Below are 25,034 nucleotides of genomic sequence, written 5' to 3' on the forward strand. Positions count from 1 at the left end.
AAGAAACAGAAGAAAAGACGCTAGTGGGTATTATCAATTAGAGCAGGTCAAGATAAGGTCTTAAAATTGTATTGAATTGAACATACGTAAAATTGTTTTCTTTACCGATTTATACCAATCATTTAAATTAACGTTGTCAAACAAGAAGTGTTCGACAAACGGGACGATAGCGCGGGGCTTGGTGCACGCGGTCTCGAGACACGCTAGCACAGGCGGCATTCCACTCTTCCCGCGACCTGATAAGACAATCTAAAATGGTTTGAACATTTAAAAAACTAATTTCAGGGAACTAAACAGCATGGGCCGCCACAAACGAGACTGTCAAGCATTTATTGATTACTAGTTCAGTTTATTTCGAGGATAGCCTGCAGGATTATATTAATGTAGTATAAATATTAGACAACATTACATACGTTGCTTCGATCCCAAAGCTAGTACTTCACAGTTATTCAATGTACTCTGTGGTGAGGAGGTAACTAAAGCACTTGGTTAAAGAAATCGGAAACAACGACGGTACAACAAACACCCAGACCCGAGAGAATATAGAAAAGTTCGATTTCTACATTGATCCGGCTGGGGTTCGAATCCGGTACCTCAGAAATGGCGACACTTTCAAAACCGGTGTGTGAGCTACTCGACCACGGAGGTCTTCGATTCGATTTACAAAAGTGATCAAAGTTTCGAATTTGCTATAATTTTATTATGTAAAGCGCCATCTATTACTGAGTAGAAGTACACCTCAGTAATTAAAAAGTAAGCGCGCTTGCGAGAGAGATACCGCATATATTCTATCATACTTCATGTAAGACGGACAAGTCTTCCAATTCACTAAGAAAAAAGCGCACTTCCCAACACGATCGATTGTCAGCTATTTTAGTCTATGGTTAATATTTTTTTATGGCAAGACCTTTTACAAAAATGATTGAAGTGAAGTGAGTGGAAGAAGTAGGGCAATCCAAAATTCGCCATTTTTACTTTTAGTGAAGGGAGATTTTATATTTTATCAGGCTGGAGGACGAGAATAATTTTCTAAGTGTGTCATTGTATTTAATTTCACGTAGCAGAGACTATTATTTGAGAAAGTCTTAGTATAATAGTGTGGTTTTATTTATTACTAACGTTTTGTATGTAGTGCTACTTCCCATCGTAAGATTGCTCGTTGGTGTGTCGCTTTAGCTAATTCGATGGCTATGATATTGGAGTTGTAATCTAACGTGCCGCTTCGACGTTCTCCACGGGATACTATTGAGAAAGCGAGGCGACGCCTGTAGAAATGAGCAGGCCTCAGGGCGGACGCATACAAGTCCCGGATGACCTTAGAGAGATCTTATTGGAGTTCACCATAAGTTATCTGCTGGAGCAGCCCGGGGACGTGATCAACTACGCGGTCGAGTTCTTCACACGGTTACAAAACAACAGGACCACGACCATAGTTCGGGGCCCGACCGCCGGCACGCCGGATGAGTCCATAATATCAGATGAAGAAGGTACCAATCCTCTCATAATAACTTACACAATCACGTATAGTCTCCGGGCACTTGGATAGGGCGAGGTGAGCTTGTTAGGGCCGCGCTGTAGCCATAGGATCATGTCATTTCCATCTCAATGAACTGAATACATAATTGTACCTAGTTTGCAGTCCATATGTCATTTGTGCATACAGAGTGACTGACATGTTACCTACACAAGGATTTGCCTCTATTGCCAACAATCTGTGATCTAATTCTATTTCATACCAAAATCTGCTTATCTATATGGTACAATTAATAAGTGATTATTGAATAAATCTAATTTATAACACGGACTGCTTTACATTAATTGTAAATGGACATGTGAAAATAAATAGTGCCAGTACCTTGACTTTGATTGACTGTGATGACATATTTGAAATTAGAACATGGTTAAGAAAGTAATGACCTATTTTAAACATAGAATAACTTCAATGATTATATTGTTACTATTCTCTGACATTAGTGTAGTGTAACACTTACTTAGATTGGACCATATTAGAAAAATACTTGTTTGATCACTCAGAGTTAGCTCATATCCTCATTAAATAGCTGCGTTAGATGCTAGCAGTTGCTGAGTAGAATATAGATTTATTAGTTTTTTTTTTAAGTTTTAATAGTTCTAAAACATAGCACAATTGTTTGTTATATACACTTTCAACACTTCTATTTAAAACCTGTTGCTCCTTTTATAAAGAGTGAAATAAAAATATTTATAAATACACTCTTATACTTCTAACAGTTATAATTATTATGCTCAGATTTTGGCACAGTGCCATTACAGTTCCAATGATATAACTTTATTTATGTATAATATGAAATTTTAGGGAATATCACTTGCCAAGTAATAAATAACAGACAGGGCATTATTTGTGGCAACTGGATTTCCTCCCACAATTATAATTCGTATTGGAAATTAATAAAATTTCTAAGGCTACAATTGTGGACTTACAATGATAAACACCGCAATGGAAAATCTAAATCTAAACTCCTGTTATCACCCTCATTTCCCATTGATGAGTTAGGCAGACTCCTAAAACAATTTAATTGATGCAATAAAATTCAGTTACAGCACGCATTAATGGAGATGTACCAATTACCCATGTAATTACCCACTATTTTCTAGAAACAATTGAAGGTATAGCAGCATAATCAATAGTAATTGAATGCATTCAATGAAGAACAAGTTGAAAATCTCTAACATTGCTTCCAAGAGTTTGTAAAACTAATAGTAGTGAAACTGGTGAAGCATAAATTCTCAGTGTTTACTACATGCTGATCCCATTTGTGTGTTTGTTTTTTAACGCTTTGAAGTTTGTGATGATGAGATTGGCTTGTTTTTTCACGTCTGCGGCTGACTTTAACGTCGTGAACTGATCCAGATGGTGGCCTTTTTACATGCGTGTTACATAAAATTAGCTGAGCCCATGTAATGACAAGTAACATGTATTTTCACAATGAAACATACAGGTGCTAACTGGGCCTTGAGTTTATTTGCGTAAGAGAGATATTCTGCTTCATTGTTGGCATAAGTATGTGGAGTAAGAAACATGACCATTATAAAACACATTAACTGTAGTAATGACTCACTTTGAAAAATAATGGTTTTTTCGTAAAAGTGTCGAGGCACGGTTACAGGTAATTAGTGTGTAGACGAGAGTTAAGTTGTTTGTATCAGTTAATTAATAGTGATGTCATGTTCTCTATAATTAACTTACAAAATGCGCTCGTAAATACGTCGCTTAACCCTCTAGATTATTACGTGAAGATAGTGTTGACGGCTATTCGATCCCAGGTGACATCATGTCTCAATTTCGGCGAAAATGTATATACAAAATCGGTTCGATCACGAACTTGCTTTTATCGGGGTTTTAGAATTTAGTCTAGTGACTTTGCAGCTCACATAGTGGCGCAATTTAAAAAGAAATCCAAGTTATGCATAATTTATTGTATATTTCCTAATGCAAAGAGAATTAACTAAGAACTCTTGCTATTTGAAAGTTTGACTTTGTACCAAACATGCATTATCACGTATCGTCTTCAGAAATAGACGTAAAAAATCCAGGTGCGATCATTTCTATGTATCGACGGGAACGTAATTTCCCAATACAAATCGTAGCCTTACAGGGAACCAGTTCGTTGCAAGGTCAACAGCATTTGCCATACTTATTACAGATTAATGTTGTCCTAGTTAGAGACCGGCGCGCGAGTACCATGACGTCTAACTGCCGTGCATTACAACTACAGCACAGTTTGATACTTTGTATGCGTGATAAAACTTATAACTACTTAGCCTCGACAGTATTCACTAACGAGGAAATAATACGTTGTAATTACAGTTTTTTTTACCGCTTTGACGTAGAACATCTCGGGAATATCTCTATTATTTATAATGTTAGTGTATTGTGTGTTGAAAACCGCAATATCTTATCCGATGCGTAGCGCCTGCGTTACGCTAGACCACAAGATCTATCTACGACGAGAGTTTAACTTTCACATAACGTATATGTATGTATAACAAGCACTTTAGTGAGTAAATTACATAAGTTTTGGAGCTTCAGTTAAACATTTTGATGATAGCATATACATATATTGTCTGTTCATGATTGTTCACTGAGTTTCGTCTTAGCGTTTTACAGTTAAAATTCTTGTGCGGGTCAACACATATAGGTATAACGATTAACACATGTCATAGGCGTGTTTAGATCAAACTACATGTGGTTTTACTTGCCACATGTTGCAGACACTGGAGAAACATAGTGTGAAATAGGTCACCTTATTTATTATTGGCCAGTTCTATTAAATTACGAAAAGTGTTAACAAATTTAAAAAAATTTAGTTATTACTCATGTCAAAAGGGTCAAATTAATTAGTATAATTCGGCTATATCATTATGATAAAATACACATTACACTCCTTCTTTTGCACTTTTATGGAATTAAAATTGTTTGCTTAAAAACTTAAGTAACATAAAGGCCTGTCCACACAGAGCCGCCGGTAGCGGCGCGCTTCAACAACCGGCGCAAGTCGGTGTTCGCGGAGACGTACGACCCCGAGGAGGATGACTCGGACGAGGGTGCGCCCGTGGTGTTCCCCAAATCGGATGCGCAGCGCACGCGGCTCGCCGAAGCTGTACGCGGCATCTTGCTCTTCCGCTCGCTTGATGCCCAGCAGATGCAGCAGGTAGGTTACTGTAATAATCTACACATACAATCAACTGGACCCAAACCAGCTCCTGTCGCCTCAACAGGGCTACAGAGGTCACAGTCAGGTCGAACTATATGTATAATAGTTTGTCTCTATTGTATTCTTAGATTTTATACTGTGCATACCAATACATATTACGTCATATTATTACTGATTAAACTTTCTATATATTGAATTTACGAACGTGATTAAAATATACAGGGTTATTTGTAAAATACTAACGACCTCGCAAGACAAAATATTCAACAACTTTTGTTCCATGACTTTTTACAAAACGTAATAAGTTTACTAAAAACAAACTTTTTAGGTTTTTGTTGTACATACAAGCATCGTCGTCCTCCCCAGCGACTCCCACTCCCGCTTACACGCTATCACACATTGTACCTATCATCATTTAGAGCGGTCTATTTTAATATATGTATGTCTACGAAAATAAAATCTGATGAATTATGAAAAATAATGGAATAAAAGTTGTTAGTATTTTACAAAAAACCCTGTATACATTCTGCAAAAACTTATGTGATTAAAGTATTACGTACAATCGCCAGAAAAGGATTACGGTTATCGCCACAGACGAGCCACGCTGCCCGTATCTTGATTTAATCCACAGTTACACATGGAAAATTGATGCCTCTTTGTAACAGTAAACAACACGGCCATGATCAAAGGACCATTTTGATCATAAATACCGTAATCTTTTTATTTAATCAGATAGGCCTCTTTTATTATACGCTACACTTACTGTGACATGTTTACGTCACGTCACTTGCTATATTATAGGAGCGATAAGAACTTATAGAAAACTCGAGTAAGTGAGCCCGTTTGTTATAATTCTTCTTTTTAACATAAATCAGGAGGTTCTCAATTCGACTGTAATAGTATTCGTCTCCTTACTTTCTCAAACTCGTATCTCAAAGCACAAAGTTAATGAAATGCAAAAAATTAATTGTATGTACAAATTTTGCTGGCTGATTTCACATCATATTTTCTTCATATTCACACACTGGCTTTTACCTATTCTTAAAGGATGCATTATTCAAATTAACCCCCTTGATAGGAAATTTGAAATAAATAGTAAATTTTGCCATCTCCTGAATAATCACTCTTTGTAAGATACGTGTTTGAGAAATTAAGCCATCGATTTCCTTTTTTTTTTGTGTGTATGTTACGTGATTACTCCGGCATTTGTGGACCGATTTGGATGATTCTTTTTTTTTTTGGAAAGAGATTACCTCAGTTTAAAGAATATTCCACCTCTAAGGGTTACAAACTAGGAGATAAATCCGGTTTCGCGCAATTTCCGGTAACCGATTTCAAAAAAACTTAGCAAATAAATGTAATTCCACGTACTTTTGAGGTCGGGCTTTTTATTATAAAAAAGTTATCGAGTTACAATATTTTCTAGTCTTTCAAACTGATATTATAAATGAACTCGAAATTAACTCTGTTTGTTACGTTTTCACGCCTAATCTGCTGAATTAAATTTCATGAATTTGGTATAAAGATAGATGGTACCTACAAGAAGGAAAAGGGCTAACTTTTGTCACAAAAATAAATCTTAAAGTAGGTGAAATAGGAGATGAAAGTTTGTATGGATGACCTATCCTTGCCCAAGTTAGTAGTCAACCCGAAGTACTTGTTCTATGCAGACGAAGTCACGGGCACCAGCTGGTCTTGTATATGTATAAAAGTTGTCCAGTATGCGTTCCATTATTATTCATTCGATTGTGATAAAACTATTGTGCCCACGCCTGGCAATTGCGTGTATCGCTTGAGTTTTTAATCATATTGAGTTCCGTTACATTGTTATTATTATTGTATTTCTTTTTAACCGACTTCCAAAAACAAGGAGGAGGTTCTCAATATATTTTATATAATATATTTTTTTGAATGTTAAGCAATTACTCGATTTGTAAACCGATTTCGATAATTATATTTTTTGTTACAATGAGGGTACTTCAGTATTGGTCCCATTTAAATTTTAAGAAAATATTCCACTTCCAAGAGTGGCAAACTAGGGGATGAATCCGGTTTCGCTTGGCAAATAGATGTAATTTCAAGAACTTTTGAGGTCGATTTTTTTTTTATAAAAAAAGTTATCCTGTAACTGTTTAAACGAATCACTTTGTAAAATTCTTTGCACATTTTTGTTTTCTTGTCGTTTTTAATTTGAAGAATGTAGTTTTGCACTAAATTATTATTACTAAGACTAATCTATTGTGCTATGTACACTAAGTAAATATAAATATTAGACAACATCACATACAACGAAAGCACGTGTGTTATGCAAAAAAATCCATGATATAAACGTGACATTATAAGTTTTGAAAATAAAACAAGACTGAGAAACATTTTTAAACTTCAAACTGCCATATCTCTAAAGTGACTGAATGTGCATTGGATCCTTTATGTTTAACTATGTCCAATCTAGCGGCGGCAGCGCATCTCTATTTGGAACTAACGTGTGGTACTATTTGATTTCCATCACCCCTTTTAAATAGCATTATGATAAGAAAATACTAGCCTACAACAAATTAACCTGAATTCATTCGCATTGCGCAATGCACAATCTTGTGGAACTAAATTATTTGGATACGGATAATCATTCACATATTATACAAGAACCGTATTACGAAAACCATACCCTATTGAGACAAACGTAACTTGACCCTTAAATTTTTTTCTCGAAGCGGGACACCTGTAGGGCGCATTTATTCGATACGAATTTCATTGCGCTCACCGCGGCCGCCGAGCGGAGTCCACGTTGCCGCCGCGCAACGATCGCGTGCGTCTAACTGTCATAGCAAAATACGCCCTATTTGTTTAGGTTTTACGTTTTAACTTAAATGAGCGTGCCGGCCACGCGGGCGAGCCTGGCTTGAATTTGGTCTACGCGGCGACCGCGCGGTTGTATTATTCAGAGGAATTTAAATGTTGTTGCCTAGTAAATAGAATTCAGATTCGCCATTAATGTACATGAAGGCGTGGTAACTGGGCGGTCGCCGCGCGGCGGCCGCACGAAAACTTTCGCCTCGGGCGCTTAAAGGTCCTGTGAAATATGGAGGCATGCCTTAAACTGGCATGTCAATTAACTACACAAGGCGCATTTTAAAGCACATAAGACCAAGATTCGAAATCTAATCCTCGATTATTATCCTTCAGAAGGGTAACTACATAACATTTTTTTTTTTCATTCAAAATATAAACTGCTGCTTTGATGAGTTCGAGACTATTATCAAAAATGTAGTTTTTATGTAGTTTTAATAATAAAACACATGTTTATGATAGTTGTGAAATGTTTAATCATTAAATTTAACAAAAATAACTAAAAATGTTTAATGACCCAAAAAAGAACTAATATTGTGTAGTCTGGTGGACTGGTTTTATATATATTTCGCTTACGCGCTATTTAAAAAAAAATTAATGTAACGTGTATCTTGTTTTATCAAAACGAGACATTATTAAGTATTTTGGTGATAGCGGAACAAGAAGCCTAAAAGCGTATTTTACTTAACTGCCTCCGTGGCCGAACGGTTACCATGCCGGACTGCCACGCAGAGGTCCCAGGTTCGATTCCCGGGCCGGGAGAAATGTTTGTATGGCTTACATTTATTTCTCTCGTGAGTTTGGGTGTAATTTGTGGTTGTCCATGCCACCCGCGACACAGGGTTTCCCTAGTGCGGGGCTATGTTGAGTGTGTGCGTTATTTATTTTATTTACGTTATACAAAGATAGAACAAACACAAAGAAAAATTCCTCAGACGCTGGTTCGAGTTTTAAATAAGGAATTTATCTTTGTTTGTTCGATCTTTGTATCAAAAATAATTGGTAACAAAGTAGTGGGATATATGATTATGGGAAAAGAAATTATGTCATGATAGCAAAAACATAATATTTAATTATTTTTTTTGTATAATCTGTCACAACCATTTGCCTATCTGAAAGTAGGTCAATTTCTCCTGTACTATGAGTAGGTACTAGGGTAGGGAGAATAGGCGGGCGTATATCTATATGACGTATTCAACTAGTGACAATCTCGAAGCCCACACGTATGCATATCGTCTTAACTTCTACAAAACAGTGTCTAACTAAAAAGCACTGTTTTGAAATGATGTGGAATCTTCGAAACTTAGTTTAGAGCTCTTCATTTTTGTAGTAAGAGTAACTATTGTAAACATGAAATAATTTGCAGGGAACTTTGTGCAATAAGCAGTCATCCTACCGTCAATTCACCACACTAAAACTTTTTTTACTGTATATTTTTTTCATAAATGGAAGCTAGAAACTAGCCAAAGTACATATACGTAACTTTGTAATTCCATAGAAAAGCACAAATGATGATGGTGTGCTCATCACAACCACACAGCACACCATCATCACAGTCATCAAAATGACTGACTCTTAGGCTTAATATAGATTGCAGCGGATCGGCATAAAAGCTAATTTTTGTAACGAAATTGTACATGGCATAATGAAATGTCAATTGCGCAACGTACAAATTGTAGCGACTGTAACAACACTTTAGCTTCGTGAATTCCCGAGAATGCGTGAGAATTCTCCGGAAGATGCGCGACTTTCCTTTGGCTTGTGGTAGTTGTATGTATAGTTTGTACTTTATACAGTTGACATGAAGTTCATTGTACTATGGTTACAAAAATTCGCTTCCGTTCCATTCCGCGGCAATTTAAATTGGGCCAGTTACCTACAAAGCTAACGATTGTTCAAATTACTTGTAGTTAGCTCGTTTTTTAAAATTGAACACCATGTCTTGGGGTCTACTCCCATTCTCAGTCCGACATCTGGATACGAAACGTGCAAGGTCTGGTGACTTAGAAATAATTTCTAAGTAAGGAAATCACCACTGAATTATTTGTGAGTGTATTTATAAAAATACTTCCTTAATACAACTTTTATAATTCATTCGATTTGGATATTTATAAGAACAAACGATTATGAACCAACACAATTATTATTAACGCCGGAATTATAAAAGAATTCTCATACATAAAGGATTTCCCACGGTCGTTCGTCTTTCCCATCTTTGTGTGAAGACACAAAGAAAAGTCAGAAGACGGTATTCAAGAAAAGTGTCGTATACAATAAGTGTTGGTCCCGAAATGTGTCGTTATTGTACTCAGTTAAAAAATCAAGTCAAAACAAGACGAATTATGAGCTTTAACAGCTTGTAAAGGGGTCCAGGGGGCCTACCACAACCTTTTATTATAATATTGAAACTATGATGTTTTATAGGCAACTTTGTGAATATTAATTCACTGAATTCATACTATGACGCGACTTCGACATTAAGGCAATAGGTAATAAAGGTAAAGGTAATATCTTCTGTCTCAAATTTAGCAATCTTAAAATAAGATTGGTAAAAAGTTAAGTTTAACGTATAAGTATTTTTATTATTATTTATTTATATATTATTATATTATTTATACATGAGAAAGAATTTGTCGTAAATTAAAAAGACCCGATGTTAATTTCGTAACTTCACGCGCTTTCACTGACAACGTTTGGAAAGATGACAAAGACACTAAACTAAAAATAATGTAGGATGATCCCTGTGACATAAAATGTACACAATATAACTTTGTAACGACGTGCACTAATTTACATATTTTATAAACTTATTTTTATAAGCCTCGCTTTTAAATGAATTTTGTTTAAGTAAATTTAAATTTACATTAAATTAAAGTAAAAATGACACCAAACCAATGTTTATTTCTAAGAAATGAGCGGAAAAACTTTCTTTTTTTTTTCTTTTTTTTTTTTTCAAAATTCATTATATTTTTACGACAACTTGCAAAGGTTACTTCATTACACTACATTTACTAGAGATGATGCATATCGATAAAAAGTTTTCGATAATTTAATATAAAGTATATATTTTAGTCATAGGCAATGGCAATGAATGTCATGTCAGTGTTATAACTTTTTTGAAACCTACAAATTAATGATATGATTATTTTTTTATTTATTAACTATACGATTAATGACAGAAAAATAAAACTGTAAGAGAGAAATTTTGCTTCAAAAATCAAATACACTAAAAATCTATCCACTTTACCTTATCCCTACGACTAACGTCAAATGAAGTGTCACAGGGATCAGCCTAGTTTGCGTTGAGTTTAACTGCTGACACTAGACTAATTCCGGATTCACAATGTGACAATCAAGGCTGTTTTATTAATTTTTCTTGTGAAAATGAAGACAAAATATTTTAAAACAACGCAATCTTAATAGTTTTTATTATTACATACCTTTCCTTTTTTTGGCAATTAAAATTCTCTGCATATAAATAAAATAATGAATAAAAGTACTTTAACATTATACTACCAATTGGACGATTCGAACCTTAAAAAAAAGATGATGGCATTATGCAATTCATATAACGTTTTAGCATGGAATAGACAATCTTTTTGAAATCGTTAGTTTTTTCCATCACTTTAACACAATAATACATTACTTGGATGACAGGTTTGTCATGGTACGAATTTGAGTAATATTATTGTAATGTTACAATATACTTTTTTTTATCAAGTGACGGGACGAATAAATCGTGCGCCTGATGGTAAGGTACACGCCTGTCCATAACAGTTGCAGTGCCACTCAGAGCTTTTACTGCTACTCGAAAGAAAATCTAAGCCCTCAAAATTTAATCCTATAGTTACAAACATAAATACGAAATTGGAACGATACAACATTATCTAATTTTAACATTAATGTCCTAGGCTTCCGTTCCTTTTTTCCTCAGTTTGCAGTACAATTTTCTGCATCAGTTTCACGTAATGGCAATCCCATGATGTTATCTTGTTCAGGTGCTGGACGCGATGTTCGAGAAACGCGTGGAGCCCAGCGAGTACGTGATTCGGCAGGGCGACGACGGCGACAACTTCTACGTCATCGAGAACGGCATCTTCGACGTGCTCGTCACAGGAGATGATGGCATCGAGAAGGTAATTGAAACTTCTAGAATGTTTCCTACATAATGGTCTAAAGATGGCGACGACTTCTAAGCAAACAAAAATGTCAACTTCGACGTGCTCATTAGTGGGGATGGTGACAAATATTCTATCCTTAATACTTTTATTGATTTGTGATTTGAGAACTAAGTCTCTGCATCGTATTATCATCGTGTTATAATTGTGCCAGATCTGACACGGCATGCTTGAAGGCGCTGGTTCGAATCAGCCGGTTCGAAGGATTTTTTAAAATGTTCTATCTTTATATTAATTATGATTATGACAAACTAATGGAGTCATTACACAAAAAATAATTGAGTATCATGGTATTAAAACGTAGTGATATTCAAAAATACTTCAAAATAGTGCCATTTTCTAATTTTGCGACCTATTTTCGCATTGCAATCGATTCACCATATCTTCTTATAGGTAGACATGGTCGACTATAATCACGAAATTAGTTATAAAAGTTATAAAAGTAAAGTTAAAACGTTTCTTATTACTACTATTATAACAATCGTACTTGAATCTAAATTTTTCAATAGTATTAACTCTATTCATGATTACATTTGCAAATAGGAAACAAGTAAAAAGTAAACCGATTTTAATCCAACAGAAAACTGCATTGTAAACTGGATTTTATGGAACAGGAATATAATATAATATAATATTATGGAGATAAATTTTCTTCAGTTCTTGCCTTATATAAGCTACATTGTTGCAAGCTTTTAGTTGTAAAGAAGCCGTATAGACGCGCTTCTGTTTTATAGAACCATACTGGCAGAATGTTATTGACCTAAAAAGTTACCCCCGGGAGCACATGTCACGTCTTCCAAATTGTCTGTAGTAGGAAGGAAGAGTTTGAGACCTATTTTGAAAAATAAGGATAGAGTATTATTAATATCGAAATTGTTGAGTTTTCACATTCGATCTTTGAAATTGTTTCGCGTTATAGTGCAATTACGCGTAACTAGCATTTGATTATGACTTTCCATTACGGTCATTTAGTGGTCAAATCAAATCCGCGTAAATGTCATGTCAACCAAATTAGCTTGAATTACAGGAATCTATTGTTATCAGTCCGTAGACAACAAATTAATGCTTACTGTGCAAAAATAAAGTCATAGCCATTGAAATAACAAGGTAATAACGTTAAATCCCTGTCCTGTGAAATCTGGTTTGGTGCAGATACGCGCCTTTTACATTTACTACGTACGCGGATTTGCACAATCCCCGACGATATGTCCCTTTTATTATTTGTAAGTCGAATGCTATACAAGTACACTGTATGTTTTTGTAGTTTATAGGAAAATGATTATACTTATTGAATTATTTACGTATATATTGTGGTTTTTTCATACCTAATTTAAGCGGATAATCACATTACTGTATTGGCTTTGGCTGTATTATATCAAACTTAACACAAAGTGACATGATGCCATAGCAAGACGGTAGTCTTTGAATGGTCTAAAGAGAACAATTCTATCTATGCATGTTCTTGTGAAGAAAACCCATACAGTTTTGCATATAATAATAACCCTGTATCGCGGGTGCCACCGACACACACATAGACAACCACAAATTATACCCAAACTCACGAGAGAAATAAATGTAGGCCATACAAATATTTCTCCCTGAATTGAACCCGGGACCTCTGCCACGCATGTTAGCATGGCATGGTAATCACTCGGCCTCGGAGGCAGTTAATGGTTATAAGCTCGTATATTGTTCTTTAGTAATAATAATAATGTGCCAAATAACCACACCAATGATCTGTATTCAAAGGGAAAAGAAACTAAAGAGTAGCCATAACTTCATTAAAGAAATATACCTTCTGGACGGGGAAACTAACCAAGACCGAATAAGTCTCTGAAAGGAGAGACGCCTCACGGCATCACTCATTCCGCTGTCGCAGCACCGTCCTGGGCATGATCTACCTTGGCAAACTTGGAAGTCTCTAAATACCCAAGACAGCTGAAGCAAGGAGAGCACGCTCGCGCGGGGTTATAGCTCGAAGAGCGCATGTGTGGTGTCTCTCCCCAGGCTATGGCACATCTTGTGTCCTGCTCTGCTTGTCCCTGCACACGCGAGGACCTGTACAACGCCACTGATAATGCTGTGTATGCCACACAATTAATATAAACTTCAAAGTCGACACGCCCAGAAGACTAGGGAAGTCCTTGTACCATGTAATATTTGAACAACGGAATTCACTCCGGAGCACTATCCGGGATCTCTTCCATCGCCCACAGTACACCCTGTTGGGCCACCGCGGTCATCATCTTTAAAACAATATTGAGCATTTTTTCTAGGTTTTCACTTTTATACACCATTTGTATAAGCCAAGTTAGTATTTACGGAGTACGGTGCGCCCATAGTAGACTAGTTTTATATATATTAAATATAGAAAAAAAAAACAATTTCGCACTTTCAACCGTTTCTGTCTGCAGTTTCGTCTGAAACTGCTGAAAATTGGTTTTCAAATTTACGGGATTTGACATTTCATTTTGAACTTAAATCATTCAAATTGGATTGTAAAGCATCTGAAGTAAAAAAGACAAGATGCTTACTCATCATCAACCCATTTATACATCCCACTGCTGGGCATGAGTCTCCTCTCATGCGAGTGTTTTACCACACTGGCCCAATGGGGGTTGGCGACTCCATATGTATTCCGAGGGTTGTGAACCCTCGGAACCCTGACGTGCAGGTTTCCTCACGATGTTTTCCTTCACCGAAAAGTTTATGGTAAATTTCAAGTTAAATTTCGCACATAAATTCCGAAAAACTCGAGGTATGAGCTCGGATTCGGACCCACGGCCTGTGTTTGAAAGGCGGTAGGTGAAACCGTTAGGCTACCTACGACTCTTTAGATGGTGATGATTTAAGACAGTTACTATTTTGACGTTATTATTATGACCAGGTGGTGCACACATACGAAGGCACTGGTTCATTCGGCGAACTGGCCCTGATGTACAACATGCCGCGTGCAGCGAGTGTGCGCGCGCAGACGCCGGGCGCTCTCTGGGCCATGGACCGCCACACCTTCCGCCGCATCCTGCTCAAGAGCGCCTTCAAGAAGCGTAAGCTGTACGAAGAGCTGCTGGACAAAGTGCCCATGCTGAAGGCCCTTCAGGTAACAACAATACTTTATTTTTACTTTAACGTTAAAACAATATGATGAAACAATAATTTCCAACTACTTCTTTCTATCCTGCCCTCCTTATCATTGTAGTAACATTTTATTTATCGTTGGACAACTGTCGCGTATAGCCTGTTCCCATATCACGACTATCTGTCGTGACTATGTCATGGATGTTTAATTTATCGTTAAACGACTGTCGTGTCTAGCTGTTTCCACTAGATCGTAACGACAATTTATCGGTTCACCGCAGCCGCCTTGTCGTTTGAGTCGACAGAATCGTTTGAAGCTGCGATTATCTGTCGTTACATTTTTATCGTGACGTTTTATTTATCGTCAGACGATTGACGTTCTTGCTCTTCCCTGGATAACGGACAGTACCAATGTGATTACAAATTAAAGGACCTACCAAGAAAGACAACTACCTGTAACAATTCACTTTTAGTAACTGAGAAGCTACGGGTTCAAGTTGGCTAAATCAATGAATGCATCCTCCGCCTAAAACGGGGTAATTAAGCGCGAATTTTGAAAATCGCGTTATCACAAAATCGCGCAAAACGGGGTATTACTGTACAAGCCACGATACTTTAAACTGCCCGACTATCTGTCGTCACGACATAATGGGAACTGGCCCTCACTGTAACTTTCGAGATATTGGCAATATAATTTTTATTGTCATCTAAAAATACGCTGTAATTACGCTGATTTTGCTTAACAATAAAACTAAATAGATCTCATCTCACTGATCACAAATATGTTAATAACTCAATGTTGCTAAAAATGTTGGTTATGATAAGGAGGGCAGTGTTATATCTTTGTTGCGTACGGTTTATGGATAACTACAATACAAGGTCGATGACATCGGGTAAATTTGTTATCCCAAGAGTCATTAACTACTATGGAGATAGGACCTTAAAGAAACGTTATCCATTTCTATTAAACAGCTTACCAGAGGTTATTAGTATAATGAAAGTAAAAGAATTAAATTTTTATAAAATGTTGATAGAATATTTCACAAATTTTTGTTAAATTGTAATATAATTATTTTATTTAAGAATTTTTAACCACACTAAGGCTCAATTTATATAGCGGCGGAACTGAATGGAAGCGAATTTTGTAACGATATTGTACATAGCATAAAGAACTTTATGGTCAATTGTGTAACGTACAGAACAGAGTTTAGATCGTACCTATCTAGTTTGTACTTTGTTGTAGGATTCTAGAATCCTCTGCGGAATTATCGCGCATGCTCGAGATAGCTCGCGCATTCCGCGGAAGATTTTGGCTCCTATTTAGTTTGTACGTTACACAATTGACCATGAAGTTCATTAAGCTATGTACAATATCGTTATAAAAATTCGCTTCCATTTCGTTCCGCCGTAATATAAATTGAGCGTAAGTGTCAGTTTGTAACCTTTTGTTCATTCGAGACTCGTTTGTCTGCAGTCAAACTGTTTTGTAGGACAAGGTTTAGCTAAGAAAATTGTAACCTTTTTAAATTCTAAAATAAAATAAACTCTTCGAAGATACTTTGAGCCAACACGATAGATTGCGACTTTGACTTTACGTAACGGAGTCCTGTATCCAACAGCGGGTCGTCTAACTTTACACAATATTGTCTAAATACTGTAAAGAACACTAAAAACTTTCATATGATATTGATGGCATACACAATAATGCTTGCCATGGTGGTGAAAGGGTTTGTTTGCCAATCGGCGTAAGGTCCTCGCCAATTATTGCCCAGGGTGCGTCAGTCGTACAGGAAAGCATTAGTAGGGAGGCTCATTTCATGCACCCCTCTAAACTAAACTAAACACTAACACATCGTTAGGGATAGTGCAATTCCGCGTGTGTAGTATTGGTAAAAGACGCGTATCTGCACTAAATCAAATTTTACAGGGCAGGGATTTAACGTTAATTACTTTGTTATTTAAATGGTTACGACATTCATTTTTGCACAGTAAGCATTAATTAATGTTGTCTACGGACTGATAACAATAGATTCCTGTAATTCACGCTAATTTGGTTGCCACAACATTTACGCGGATTTGATTTGACCACTAAATTACCAAAATGGAAGCTCATAATCCAATGCTAGTTATGCGTAATTGTACTATACCCGACGATATACATTTTGGAATATCTCGATGAAAGACGGAAGAAGGCAGCGCAGAAAGTAATTTCGACAGAAAACATTGTTGCTGATAAGTTCATTGAAGTGTCTACAGTTCAAAGTGCTTATCAATACTGAGAATAATAGATAGAGCTATAAGTGTCATTTTAACACAATAAGCACGCTTTGATAACGATCTCACATCACTTAAGCGATGTTTGATTGTTTACATTCATGTGATAACTGGACATAGTTATGCAAACAAGAACCAACCCACATCTCGTGAAATTGAGTTGTGTTTAAGTAGAACACCAGACATATCCTTTACTCGCTCACAAAAGATTCTGGCAATATACCAAGCCAAAACGGAGAAAATAAAAGTCCGTCAGGGTACCAATCCTAAATAAGTAACTTTTTAATAGCTAAAAAGAACCATGCTACTTAACTTCATATAATGTATTTTTTAAATATGCTAAATGTATCTATGTCACATATACGAAAACTAGAACAACATACATACATACATACGTAGAACATGGTTCTCGTTAACGAAATAAAAATATACGTAATGTTTTCTATGTATTGCTATATAATATAATAGTTTCCCTATATCATTCTCAATTCTACACATAACCCACGTTGTTTGTCTTAAATAACTTACCTATTTATTTCTTCACACTTTTTACAAAAATGTAATTATCTCGAAAGTGACATTTTGCGGGTTGGTTGTAGTTTGCATAACTATGTCCAACTGTAGCCAAGTAGACTACTTCAGAATTAAGAACCTTTTGTATGGAAATATTATGTACGTTATTTCTATGGTCATCATCATCATCAACCCTTTTGTACATCCTACTGCTGGGCACGGGTCTCCTTTCAAACGAGGGTTTAGGCCATAATCCGCCACCCTGGCCCAATGCGGGTTGGGGACTTCACACGTTTTCCGAGAGTTGTACACCTTCAACGTGCAGGTTTCATTACGATGTTCTCCTTCACCGAAAAGCTCATAATACATTTCAAATTAAATTTCGCACGTAAATTCCGAGAAATTCAGAGATGCGAGTCCGGATTCGAACCCACGACACTCTGCTTGGGAGGCAGTAGGTCAAACCATTAGGCTACCACGGCTCATTTCCATGGTATTTGTGACGGTTACCTATCAGTAGTCCGAAATGACATTTTCCAGAAATAACGTTCGGTCGAAATTTCATAACCTCGAAAGTAATTTTGAGAGGAAAATGTTTTTTCTTTTAAACCTAACCTAACTTAATTTAACCGAACCTAATCGTGTCTTTGCGATAAACATTCAACATATCCTGAAAGAACAACTGTTTCGTTATAATTCGGTTTTCGATGTAATGAAAATTCGAACAAACGTTATTTCAGACAAAAAAAATTTCGAGTTTGTGATAGGTTACCATTTGTGACTAATTAAATTTTAGCCAGGGTCCTAATGCAAATTAATAAAAATAAAAGACAACAAGTCAAGTATGAAGCTTCATTCGCATCATACGTCTTTTAATTAGGTCGGAAATGACTTATTTGACAGTAAATCTTTCGGACGATGTCGTACAGTCAACGAGAGTACAGGGCCAGTTTGCGATAAAATTCGCGATAAACAACACTAGTTTTATTCGAGTACCATGTAACATGTGTGACTAATAATATGATCCTTATTTCATTGACATAAGGTACTCCTTACATCATTAAAATAACGGGTATATTTACCGCGATAACCAAAGTGTATTTGATCAGTCTTATTCAACGTCTAGCGACATCTAACCGAATGTGCATGTATTCGCGTTGTATTTAATAATTAATTTGTGTCATTTATTATCAAGCCATACTGTTTGTCTTCAGCCGTACGAGCGTGCAAATCTTGCTGACGCTCTGGTGCCCCGCTCCCTGATTGATGGCGAGCTGATTATCCGACAGGGCGACACGGCTGACGGCATGTATTTCGTTGAAGACGGCAACGTCTCCATCCGTATAACACGTGACGACGGCAACGAGCACGAGATCAAGCGCCTTGGTATGTATTACTTTTAATCCCACACGATTGTGTAGATGAGCTAGAACAAATGGGTGTATTATGGCACCAATATGGTGTGATTGATACAAAAAATATTAGTTCATACCTTTTTAACCGACTTCAAAAAAAGGAGGAGGTTCTTAAGTCGTCTGTTTTTTTTTGTATGTATGTTAGGCGATAACTCCGGATGAACCGATTTTGATGATTCTTTTTTTTGCTGGAAAGAGGGTACCTCAATAATGGTCCCGTTTAAATTTGAAGAAAATAGCCCACCTCAAGAGTAAATTAGGGGATGAATCCGATGTCGCGCACTTTCCGGTAACCGATTTCAATAAAACTTTTGAGATCGGTTTTTTTAGTATCTGTACTGAGATTACATTGTACAACAAAAATTATACAGGACATGGTGCTAGCACTTTGGAGCTGGAGCCAAGGTAGAAAAAGGTGTTTCGTAAAGTTCACATCCGAACTGCGTTTCAAAAAACATCACTGTCAAACTGACGTAACGTTTGGCAACGGTATCTTTTAAGTTATGCTCTCATCAACACTAGAGCTGTCTGTCAAGATGCACTGATTACGGTTTTGCTTCTATGATTTCCAGTCGATCACTTGCTACTCTTACTTTATTAACTTATAGACAAACCACAACACTAACGGGCCCTCAAAACCGATGCATAAATTACAGTTTTCAATGACAAATTCAATTTATAATTGACAAATCGCTAAGTTCATTGTCTAATTTTTACATTTGCATATTTATTTTGACATTATTCAAATTATTATTATTTACACACATCACACATCTAGTTACATTTCACAAATCAACTTCATCATCCACAGCCCGACTTCACCCATTACTGGGTAGCAGTTTATAATTTTACAAATACTATATTATAATATATAATATTAAAATTGATCCAAATAACTATCACCACATTTAAATTACCGACTGTCTTATTATACAAATTTTGCAGGCTGATTTCACATCACATTTCTTTCATATTCACACACTGGCCTTTTTTACCTATTCTTAAAGTAATGCATCCAAATTAAAGCCCTTGATAAGAAATTTAAAATAAATAGAAAGTTTGGCCATTTCCTGAACAATCACTCTTTATAAGATACTAGTTTGAGAAAGTAAGGCATCAGTATGTTTTGCTGGACACAATACTTCTATACTACCTATAGTTTCACTCTCTTATATCATGGAAAATAACGTGTTCAAGTTCACAAGCTATCTATAAAGGTATCACGTGTTTTTATATACTACGATATTTATAGTGTGTAATGTTTGTTTACAGACAAGGGCGGCTACTTCGGAGAGCTGGCCCTCGTGACCCACAAGCCACGCGCCGCATCGGCCTACGCCGTTGGCCCCACCAAGGTAGCATGTAAGTATCATTACTGTTTATTATGAGCTACTTCAACATGTTCAATATTGTTTACAAATTTTGACCATTTGCTGTTGAGCCTTATGAAATCGTATAACATTGTAGCTATACAATAAAACACATTATGAGATATATGTATGATATAAAAGTAAACATGTAAATAACAGTAAAGAATATTTATTTTCCACGTTCAGTGTTACGTGATTACTAATCAAATGTTTTTTATTATCAAATTTTATATGTATAAAACAAATACATATAAGATTTAATATTGTATATCTACTTCCCATTGTCTTTCTTTAGTCAATATAGAAACTAATTAAAAAAAATAAAATATACTTTGTTATTCAGTCCTCGACGTGGAGACATTCGAACGACTGCTGGGTCCTTGCATGGAGATCATGAAGCGTAATATCGACGACTACGAGGAACAATTAGTCAAATTGTTCGGAGACAAGAGCAACCTGACCGATGTGCGATGAACGCTCCATAGACAGCAAGCAACGCGGGCCGTTGTTTCCCTTCCACTCACCGTAATCTATACTCTATAGTTTTTTTTTTATTTCGAGTTCCTTTTTGACTGGCTCAAGAGTTGAGGTTATGCTGGATTAACATTTTGTTTAATTTATGTTGAATTTTCGTAGACTTTCGCTGGCGAATCTGAGTAACGAATGTTTAATTTAACGTTCTATTGGAGATCTCACAAACTGAAAGTATTGGTTTTTATTTTAGTATAGAATGTGATGTAATAAATTTTATTGTACAAGTTAAATTACCAAAGAGACCAGCCTAATCTCGAAATCTAACGCCGCAGTCAGTTTTTATGCTCATGATAAAGCGATCATTACAATCGCTTCTACAAATTATATGTATTCATCGCTTAACTTACCGCTTACTAATGACAGTCGGGACGGAGAATAAATTTAATTTATAAAGAATTTAATGAATATTCTACGTATACTGTGCCATGTTAATTCCTTTGTAGGTTAGGGATTACGAGTTGGAAGGGGAAAGGGACGTGAAGAGACGAGAGCTCAATAATATTGCATTGGTACAAATATACGCTTATTTTAGATAGTGGATTGCCTTAGTAGCTATGTAAATATAAGGTACACTCTGAATGAAGGGTAGTATAATCGATTGTCGTAGAAAACAAAATTTTCTGATTTTTGTATGACATATACTGTGTCTATGGTAAAAGACAATTGAGTTTCTATAGGCAGTGTGGTCTTTACCTATAGCCTGTCCGTTTTGGACGAAAAGAAAAATGTTTCTATAAATTGAAAAACAATCTATGCTCACAAAATGTGCCATAATTATTTATTTGATTAAAAGTTCGCGTGTTGTTTATTGGAAACATTATACGTTACCAAATATAAGAAAGAGTGTTTGTGTATATATGTGCAATAATATTCGTTAACGTGATAGTGCTTATTGGTTGCCCTTTTCACCAGAAGCGTTAAACAGAACATTGTTGGATATATTTATTTTAAATTTGATCTGAAATCGCCATCAATTTGCGTACCTGCTTCAAATTGTAAAATTTGCTTTCTACGACTGTCGGTATAATGTGAAGGGAACACCTAAGAATAGAAGAATATATTAAGTATTACTGAGCAAAGGTATAAAATTATACCATTAAAAGATTTTTAGTCGAGGAGTTTAAAAAGTGACAATGCAATGCTATTCGGCGCTCGAACTGACGTCGTAAGCTAAAACGCCCTGATGTCACATTCGTTATTTCGGGGGTAATGAAAACAAACACCCACAAATCGCATCAGTCCTTTGTGAATACTTTTGACCTGACTCTTTTACTAAACACTTAAACATTCACAATCTGGTCCTGTGGACAATTATTTTAACTTACATTAACAGCATTGTTATGGAATTGTAGAAAACATTTATTTTTTCTATTCTTTCCCATTTTCTCCGAGGTAATTAATGTGCTTTACCGGCCCTTTCGCTTATGGCGGCAGCTAACTTGTCTTATTTTGGATCCTTCACTATCGCCGTTTCTACAGACGGCAAGAATTACACTGACACGCTTTCCAAGCGATACAGAATTTATATACCTGTAGGTAAAGTATGTAGTTTTTATTTTTATTTGTGACTAGATGAAATCTATGTCACTATTTTTATTATTTATTTAAATAACGCGTTTAATGGATTTGCGATATATGTATATGGAGATGTAACAATGCGCGGAACAGATTATGTTGAATGCCAAATTAAATTATAGTTCCATTACTGCAGGGGAATACAGGCAATAATGGCATATTCAACATAAGAAAAGGAATAACATTCAGATTAAATTCAGAAATATTTACTGTATAGATTATGGATTATTATATTGCATAGGCATTTTCGTTAAGCACAGGAATTGTTGTTTGTGTTAATTAATTTATGTTTTAAAAGCTTTTTCTGTTGTAGAGAGTTCCTATTGTTTCTCTAACAATCCTACTTAGATCTGAGGTGTGCTGTGTGCTTACTCTAATAATTTGTAGCGAACACATTTTCATTCGTAGATTGTTTTTTGGGTGAGGCCCTTTTGTATGGTAATAGTATATTGGTGTATATTTATTATTTGAGCAAATCACTGGTGTGATAGTATCGTAGCACCGCTGGTGGTTTGCCCGCGGCGCTGACGCGGGCGCCAAACGTGAGACCCTCAGGTAGATATTTCCAGTATTATTTAAATTAGAAAAATCTACAACCTTATTTGTGAGTCCAGCCAAAGTAGGTGAATGCATAAAGATCATGTGTAGCACTAAATATTTAAGTCTATATTTACTATGTAGTAGTTAGTTTTTGTCACTTCTTATTGTAATTTAAATATTAGTAGATTAGGAAATTGAATGGAGCATAGTCAAATCCTGAGGGGAGTGGTGTATTGTTTTTGACGCAATATGTACAAATTATTTCAGCTGCCATAGATTTTTTTATTGTATTGAATTTATTAACTAATTGATATGAATGTTAGTATATTTATTTTGTTAAATGTGCCGTGTTGCGGTTTTAGAGTTTCAAAGGTATATATTTTCAGCCATAATAGTTTTCTCTGTGAGGTTTCCGCTTCTAGTTGCGATCTGTATCGCATTTGTTTTAGCTATTACATTCCCGTTGTTCGTTGGAATATATTTTTTTATAATTTTATTTTTGTTACCACAATAGATTTTATTTTTGTCTGATAATGTCTCACTTCAAGTGCCTATTTCATACTGAGCATCAATCAGGATACCAATTAGTGTTTTCTCACTAACCACCTTCTCGTGTTTTATCTTCTTGAACTGCCTTTTCTAAGTGAAATTGTGAAATGTGTTGTGAGGTATGTGTATTTATAGTGCATTCGGGTAACATTTGATCAAATTATATATAAAGTAAACATAAAATAATTTTCGTGTCCATTTTATAATCAAACGTACAGTCGAATGTGTTTACATTTCCGGATGTCGTAAATTACTTTGTACTAAAATCGGTATGCAAAACCAAGCAACACATAATATTCTTGACTGTACGTTATTACACTATTGATATAATTGATAATATTTTGCATAGTATCTAATGGTATGCGGTCTTTGAAATGATGTCAATCTAAGAACTTCCAATTTGGATTGCTTTTAAGTGTGTGGGATGTCATTCCGAAGTTTTCCCTTCTATGATACATATTATTAGCTACGGTAAAACGTAACTGCCAGAGTTATATACCAGTGCTTTCTCTTAAAGCAAAGATATGTAAAGTTACCAGTGAAAAAAGTATCTATCTATCTATCTATCTATATAGACATTTGTCTACAAACACGGCATCACAAGAGAAAAATCGAATGTATCATCGGTGGTTACGTCGAAGCCCACAAGTTTGATATTCCCGTGTATAACACTGTGTTTGTTACATTGTACAGGTGAGGTCCGTAGCGTGTCCATTCTACCGCATATTATGTGTCTGTGTGTCTCCCGGTGTTTCAACCAAGTAGTTGTTTATAGTATCGTGCAATAATTTACTGTCATCTACGTCGTTTACATCAATATTATGTGTTAAATTTTGTCAGTGTGGAATTTATTTATAGATTTTAAATAAATAATAGTATTAAGGTATATATTTCTCTTTATACTGATGTTAACTCGAGCATTCTAAGTAATCGCATCGGTAATAAATAAGGCTCATTAATCTACAATTGGGAGAATCGTTTGAGTCACGTTTACGTACGGAAGCACAAATTAACGTGTGAATTGTGGCATTTTGATTCTGTTGTCTTCCAATGGGACGCACAGAAGTTTGCTACTGTTCACAGTGGCCGTGCTTCTGGGGCGCTCGCGTTGTCTGGCATTCTGATGTAAAATTTAAAATTCGATACGCTTAAACGTAGCGTAAATTTTTATAAATTACTAGTCATTGGTGTCTTAAAGTAGATTTGTAACCTGACGGCACTTTGGAACAAACTCCATATCTTCACATTCACATTAGATGTAAGTTGTCATACAGTTCCATGAAGTGAAGCATATCAAGCGGGAAGCCGCCACCATGTCTAATATTAATTGCACCGTGTATACATCCGGTAGCCAGTTGAGAACTAGTACCGCTTTACCCACGTCATGAGCTTACCCTGTACATTTATAAAAATTATGTATCGTAAAATGTTAGAAAACTGAATTATATTTGTTTGTAGAACTAATTT

The 25,034-nt window shown here is 35.8% G+C and overlaps 1 protein-coding gene across 1 annotated transcript; it reads left to right on the top strand.

Annotated features, from left to right (window-relative positions):
* Nucleotides 1-1,037: 1,037 nt before the first annotated feature.
* Nucleotides 1,038-25,034, top strand: LOC113230675 (cAMP-dependent protein kinase type II regulatory subunit). Its single transcript, XM_026464707.1, has 7 exons — nucleotides 1,038-1,487; nucleotides 4,498-4,691; nucleotides 11,540-11,677; nucleotides 14,607-14,819; nucleotides 18,799-18,970; nucleotides 20,272-20,361; nucleotides 20,713-25,034. Exons 1-7 carry the CDS (start codon nucleotides 1,274-1,276, stop codon nucleotides 20,841-20,843), a joined length of 1,152 nt encoding a protein of 383 aa, XP_026320492.1. The 5' UTR covers nucleotides 1,038-1,273; the 3' UTR covers nucleotides 20,844-25,034.

The sequence above is a fragment of the Hyposmocoma kahamanoa genome, unplaced genomic scaffold, assembly GCF_003589595.1.
Source record: "Hyposmocoma kahamanoa isolate Upper Pololo Valley unplaced genomic scaffold, ASM358959v1 64, whole genome shotgun sequence".
Classification (NCBI taxonomy): Eukaryota; Metazoa; Arthropoda; class Insecta; order Lepidoptera; family Cosmopterigidae; genus Hyposmocoma; species Hyposmocoma kahamanoa.

Coding starts and splice junctions, on each gene's coding strand:
- LOC113230675 (XM_026464707.1), top strand. CDS start 1,274: ATGAGCAGGCCTCAGGGCGGACGCATACAAGTCCCGGATGACCTTAGA. Junction 1,488..4,497: donor CATAATATCAGATGAAGAAG/GTACCAATCCTC, acceptor CTGTCCACACAG/AGCCGCCGGTAGCGGCGCGC. Junction 14,820..18,798: donor CCATGCTGAAGGCCCTTCAG/GTAACAACAATA, acceptor GTTTGTCTTCAG/CCGTACGAGCGTGCAAATCT.